Below are 6,396 nucleotides of genomic sequence, written 5' to 3'. Positions count from 1 at the left end.
TTCCACTAGGGGGCAGCAGCAGTGTTATACTCACCCTTCCACTAGGGGGCAGCAGCAGTGTTATACTCACCTATCCACTAGGGGGCAGCAGCAGTGTTATACTGACTCTTTCCACTAGGGGGCAGCAGCAGTGTTATACTCACCTATCCACTAGGGGGCAGCAGCAGTGTTATACTCACGCATCCACTAGGGGGCAGCAGTAATAGTGTTATACTCACCCATCCACTAGGGGGCAGCAGCAGCAGTGTTATACTCACCCCTCCACAGCAGGGAGCAGCAGACTGTGTGGGGGTCTGTGGTTGTACCCCTGTAGCTGAGGGCTGTTTTTTTGTGAAAGGCTCCAGTGGCAGCAGTCATCGGGAGATTCTGGGACGTCTTCCAGCCGCTGTTGTTTGGACTGATCGGAGCAGAAATCACCATTTCTACCCTCAACCCCAACACTGTGGGTCAGTACTACACCACCGTACTACACCCCACCCTCAACCCCAACACCGTGCGTCAGTACTACACCACCACCATACTATACCCAACCCTCAACTCCAACACTGTGCGTCAGTACTACACCACCGTACTACACCCCACCCTCAACGCCAACACCAGGGGGTCAATACTACACCACTGTACTACACCCAACCCTCAACCCCAACACTAGGGGGTCAATACTACACCACTGTACTACACCCCACCCTCAACCGCAACACTGTGGGTCAGTACTACACCACTGTACTACACCCCACCCTCAACCCCAACACCGTGGGTCAGTACTACACCACTGTACTACACCCCACCCTCAACCCCAACACCAGGGGGTCAATACTACACCACCGTGCTACACCCCACCCTCAACGCCAACACCAGGAGGTCAATACTACACCACTGTACTACACCCAACCCTCAACCCCAACACTAGGGGGTCAATACTACACCACTGTACTACACCCCACCCTCAACCGCAACATTGTGGGTCAGTACTACACCACTGTACTACACCCCACCCTCAACTCCAACACTGTGCGTCAGTACTACACCACTGTACTACACCCCACCCTCAACGCCAACACCAGGGGGTCAATACTACACCACTGTACTACACCCCACTCTCAACCCCAACACCGTGGGTCAGTACTACACCACTGTACTACACCCCACCCTCAACCCCAACACCAGGGGGTCAATACTACACCACCGTGCTACACCCCACCCTCAACGCCAACACCAGGAGGTCAATACTACACCACTGTACTACACCCAACCCTCAACCCCAACACTAGGGGGTCGATACTACACCACTGTACTACACCCCACCCTCAACCGCAACATTGTGGGTCAGTACTACACCACTGTACTACACCCCACCCTCAACCCCAACACCGTGGGTCAGTACTACACCACTGTACTACACCCCACCCTCAACCCCAACACCGTGGGTCAGTTCTACTCCACGTACTAATGTGTGTGTTTCCTGGTGTGGTGTCTGCAGGACTGGGGATGGCCACTCTGTGTGTTGGAGTAGTGATCCGTTTGTTGGTGACATTTGCTGTCACTCTGTTCGCTGGTTTCAGCCTGAAGGAGAAAATCTTCATTTCCTTGGCCTGGCTGCCGAAGGCCACTGTACAGGTGTGTGTGTGTGTGTGTGTGTGTGGGGCCAAGCTCTGTATTTTGAAGGTCTAAAGAACCTACTAAAAAACCTACTGAGTTGATTTTACCACTTAAATTCCATTCCACCTTAACTGGTACAGCAGTTACATTGTGGCTTCTATCACTTCCACCTTAAACCGTGGAAGGGATTCAGATTTGAATTTCAATACTCTATTACATATTGTGTGTGTGTGTGTGTGTAGGCCGCTATTGGCTCCACTGCTCTGGACATGGCCCGCAGTGTAGGAGACCAGCAGATGGAGTATTATGGGATGGATGTCCTGACCGTGGCAGTTCTGGCCATCCTGGTAACCGCTCCGATCGGAGCACTGGCCATTGGCCTCGCCGGACCCCGACTACTGCAGCAGTACACTGAGATGAAGGAGGCACACACTGAAGGTGAACACACACACACACACACACACACACACACACAGTTACCTGTGGAAATATGGAATAGTGTTCATATTAACTGAATGGATATGACTGTGTGTGTGTGTGTGTAGATAAAGTGGAGGGTGTTTCCGCTCCTGATCCAAATGGACCTGCAGCGCTGGAGAGCAAACTCTGATGACATCACTTCTTCCAAAACAATATAACTTTAAAGGAACACTCCACTCCACTGTTCTCCCATTTGTTTTCCCTCTTTAACATGGGATCAATCATTAACATATCAAAGATTTACAGTGCATCATGGGATCAATCATTACCATATCAAAGATTTACAGTGCATCATGGGATTAATAATTAAAAGTCAAAGTCCTGGATTGCAGCGAGGGGTCAATAAAATCCAGAAAAACAGAAATGTATCTGTGGTCAGAAACCTGCAGGAACTTGGGCTTGAGGTTGGACAGAGTCATGGGCAGCTGCTCCAGCTCAGCCTCTGCTCATTGGCTGCAGTAGAAAGAGCTTTATTCTGGTGTTTCTCCATTTTAAGAAAAAAGGGAAAAGTGTGCTGCCTTTTCACCTTCAATACTGTAGCAGTGAAAGGCACTTCAGAATTTAAGGTGGAACCATAGGAGCCAGCATTTCACTGCTGTAATATTTAAGGTGGAACCTTATGCTTTACCTTTTTTTCACAACGTAATTGTGAACCCATACGTCTCTCCTATGGACACACACACACACACACACACACACACACACACAGTTTCTGTTCTTTTTGTTCTTTTCTAAATGTAGAGAAATGTGTGTGAATTGTTGTTGCTGGTGAAAGACTGACACAACAATTAAACTAAAGTTAGAACACGTTTCCTGTTCTTATTAATGTGTTAATGTTTAATATTAATATTCATTACACTGCGCGTCTCTGACTCACCCACTCCAACGCTTCATTACCCCACCGCCCAACAATAACCCACAGTCCGGTTTTACACTGTTTATTCAGAGCCCACTCCTTAATCCCTCAGTCTGTAACCACTTTACTTCAGGTTTCTCTTTACTGTGTTTTTGTTGTTTGTTTATGAGCTGATGTAACGTGTCTGTCTTTTAATATTGTGTAGTATACTGATGAATCCCATGTAACATAAAGATATTGATAAATGTTCCTAATGTAAACACATCTGTAATGATATTAATTACAAAGAAATGACACTTAATGGGTGGTGTTTCAATGTCAGAGTCATAACTATATTTCATATGGTTTACTGTCAAATGAAAGCACAAACTCTCTCTCTCTCTCTCTCTCTCTCTCTCTCTCTCTCTCTCTCTCTCTCTCTCAGTGTGTGTGTGCAAGAGACCTATAATCCCCATTCAGTAATGATTTCCACACATTGCCTAATCATCATCACTGAATTCCTGTCTCCCTGTGTAAGTCTGTGTCTGAGGGAATGTTCCTTAGCTTTCTGCGCTTACACAACTAGCTAATTATTCTAATGTTCATTTCCACCTCAAATGGTGGCTGTTCAAACTTTTCAATCTGCACTTTCCATATTTTCCTTTCTCTGTTTCAGTTTCATTTACAATGTTTTTCTCTGCTTTAGCTAATAGCCCAACTTTTAAGACATGCTCTGCACATGCTAACATGAGCTAACCATGCTAAAAACATAGCCACCGTTAAAAGTCAAAACAAACATGCTAACAGTGGATGCACATTAACTACAGTACAGTACACCTATATGACTTCATAATGAAAACACATATTGCCATTCCACCTTAAATGTTGGAAAGGCTAAGGCCAAATTATCCACCTTAAGTGATAAAAAATAATGCCATTCCACCTTAAATGGTGCAACAGTTGTATTCTGTCACCTTAACAGATTAATGTGGAACTTTAGATTCCACTTTAAAAGATGGAAGGCTCAAGGCCTAAAGTGCCATAGAGGAATGTGGCATTTAAGGTGGAACGGCCTTAGATTTCCAGCATTTAAGGTGGAACTGTCGGTGCAAGAAACCTGTTAAAATGAGACGTTCAGCCTTAGCCCTTTCCACCATTTAAGGTGGAAGCCTGAATGTTACTACTGTGCCATTTAAGGTGGAATGAAAAGTTAAAGTGAGTGGATTATGAACAAGAAGACAACCTCAGCCCTTGTTGCAACACCCCCACGCCCACAGTGTGGAGAATATAAGCCTTGTGCGTTTGGGGAATGTTTCTGTGTCTCTGTGACGGTGGAAGATGAGGATGGTTGGTGTTCTGCTGATTCTCCTGCAGCTTTCTCCATCTACAGGTTAGTTCTTTAACCCTTTCATGCTCTCCAGTTAAGGTGGAATTCATTATTTATTCTGCAGAACCTTGATTTCTTTTTTTTATACTTATGTACAAGTTTTTTTATTATTATTATTATTATTATTATTATTATTATTATTATGTACAAGTACTTTTGCCAAGCTGTTACGGCTGGCTAATCTTCACTCGATACGTTAGCATGTTTGATTGAGCTGCTATCTATGGAGACACAGGGGGTGGTCTCTCTCCCACAATGCACTGGTAAGTTCTAGTGAACGCTTTGGATCAATAAGCAAGCCCTGTGCTTGACCAATGGAGTTTTGAATGGCATCATGGATATACTTCCTGTGCTAAGCCTGATTTCTCTATGACAGGAAGTAATCCCTGCTCTCACACAGACATAGACAAAGTTCACCATGACATTTATACCCAATGTAAAGCACAGCCAGTGTTTCCAAGTTGTGTCTGCAGCAGTATTAGACATTTTCCACAAAATGATTCTGATTCTGGAAAAGTTGCTGAGTCAGCTCAGAGCTGTCCTGCAGAGCTTGTGAACAGTGGAAATAAGTAGCCAACAGAAATAAGTAGCTAAGGCACAGCACAGTTAGCCAATGAGTCGAGCTGAACCCAGCCCCAGAAACACACACAGACGGAGCATGTTCCTGTTTTAGTTCCTATTATTTATTTCCATAACATTTTGTTAATAACCCGTCCATCTCCACTGTGCCATAATGCTTTATTTCAGGCTCTGAACTCTTTCTGGAGCTTCTTTATCTTCACTCCACTCGCCCACGGACACATGGTTCTTTGGTTCCACTGTTCTGGGAATTAACGTCTCTGATTTGGGAACCAATTAATGTGGGTGGAAACGTGCTGAATGGTTCCAAATTAGAGTCGTGAATGGGAACTGAACTGGTTCAATGTTTGTGGAAAAGGGCTCTGTGTGTGATTGATGCCTTCTCTTTAACCTCCAGGACTCAGGAGTGGCGTTCAGAACGGCCCGGACGTCTGGTTAACTGGATTCGAGCCAGTTTTCATTGATGGGAGCCCGGTGCCTCCGCCCTGTAGTGGTTTCCCATTCCCAGATGAACCAGAAGGCAGCGGTCAACTGGACAACACAACTCCTGAAGAACAAATGCATGATAACCCGACTCCTCCAGAACCCATCCCAACCATCAAGCCCACCCCAGGACCACTCCCGAACGGCCGGACCACCACAGTGAAGCCCCCAGTCATCCCAAACCAGCCAAATCCTCTACTGACCCTCTACATCCTGCTACTGGCAAAACACTTCACACAGCCTTTTCCACAGATACCAAGATACAACTGGCCTCTGCCGCCCCCTAGAGGACTGGGATACCACAGATTTCCTCCTCACTTCCAGGGGGCACTGCTGAGACCAGGACCACCATACTGGAGGAGGAACCTCATCAACCGGAGATGGTTAGATTCATCTGATGAGGACTGATGCAACAGCCTAAAACACCCAGAACAGTACACACACTCACCCAGTCACTCACACACTCACCCTGTCACTCACACACTCTCACCTGTGGAGTTTCACAGTCACCCAGTCACTCACACACTCACCCAGTCACTCACACACTCACCCTGTCACTCACACACTCTCACCTGTGGAGTTTCACACAGTCACTCACACACTCACCCAGTCACTCACACACTCACCCTGTCACTCACACACTCACCCAGTCACTCACACACTCACCCTGTCACTCACACATTCACCCAGTCACTCACACACTCACATCTGTGGAGCTTCACACAGTCACCCTGTCATTCACACACTCACCCAGTCACTCACACACTCACCCATTCACTCACACACTCACACCTGTGGACAGTTTCACACACTCACCCAGTCACTCACACACTCACACCTGTGGACAGTTTCACACACTCACCCTGTCACTCACACACTCACCCAGTCACTCACACACTATCCCAGTCACTCACACACTATCCCAGTCACTCACACACTCACCCAGTCACTCACACACTATCCCAGTCACTCACACACTATCCCAGTCACTCACACTCTCACCCAGTCACTCACACTCTCACCCAGTCACTCT

General features: G+C 46.6%; 2 protein-coding genes across 2 annotated transcripts in view; both read left to right on the top strand.

Moving 5' to 3' along the window:
• LOC136696819 (sodium/hydrogen exchanger 9B2) overlaps positions 1 to 2,288 on the top strand; it is a 10,595-nt gene extending 8,307 nt beyond the window's left edge. The window contains exons 8-11 of the mRNA XM_066671518.1: positions 338 to 446; positions 1,481 to 1,617; positions 1,842 to 2,037; positions 2,145 to 2,288. Coding sequence (XP_066527615.1) covers positions 338 to 446; positions 1,481 to 1,617; positions 1,842 to 2,037; positions 2,145 to 2,209 — 507 coding nt within the window. The 3' untranslated portion in view covers positions 2,210 to 2,288. The remainder of the gene's footprint in view (positions 1 to 337; positions 447 to 1,480; positions 1,618 to 1,841; positions 2,038 to 2,144) is intronic.
• A 1,961-nt stretch (positions 2,289 to 4,249) lies between these two features.
• LOC136696841 (actin-binding protein WASF1-like) lies at positions 4,250 to 6,114 on the top strand. The gene is made up of 2 exons (XM_066671555.1): positions 4,250 to 4,304; positions 5,278 to 6,114. The coding sequence occupies exons 1-2, from the start codon at positions 4,253 to 4,255 to the stop codon at positions 5,769 to 5,771; spliced, it is 546 nt and encodes a 181-aa protein (XP_066527652.1). The 5' UTR covers positions 4,250 to 4,252; the 3' UTR covers positions 5,772 to 6,114.
• The last annotated feature ends 282 nt before the right edge of the window (positions 6,115 to 6,396 follow it).

The sequence above is a fragment of the Hoplias malabaricus genome, chromosome 5, assembly GCF_029633855.1.
Source record: "Hoplias malabaricus isolate fHopMal1 chromosome 5, fHopMal1.hap1, whole genome shotgun sequence".
Taxonomy (NCBI): domain Eukaryota; kingdom Metazoa; phylum Chordata; class Actinopteri; order Characiformes; family Erythrinidae; genus Hoplias; species Hoplias malabaricus.
The sequence above is the reverse complement of the archived record's forward strand: the minus strand, read 5'-3'. Positions and strand labels throughout refer to the sequence as shown.

Excerpts from the sequence above, each read along its gene's own strand:
- LOC136696841 (XM_066671555.1), top strand. The coding sequence starts at position 4,253 with ATGAGGATGGTTGGTGTTCTGCTGATTCTCCTGCAGCTTTCTCCATCT. Across the intron at positions 4,305-5,277 it reads GCAGCTTTCTCCATCTACAG|GACTCAGGAGTGGCGTTCAG; the intron begins GTTAGTTCTTTA and ends TTTAACCTCCAG.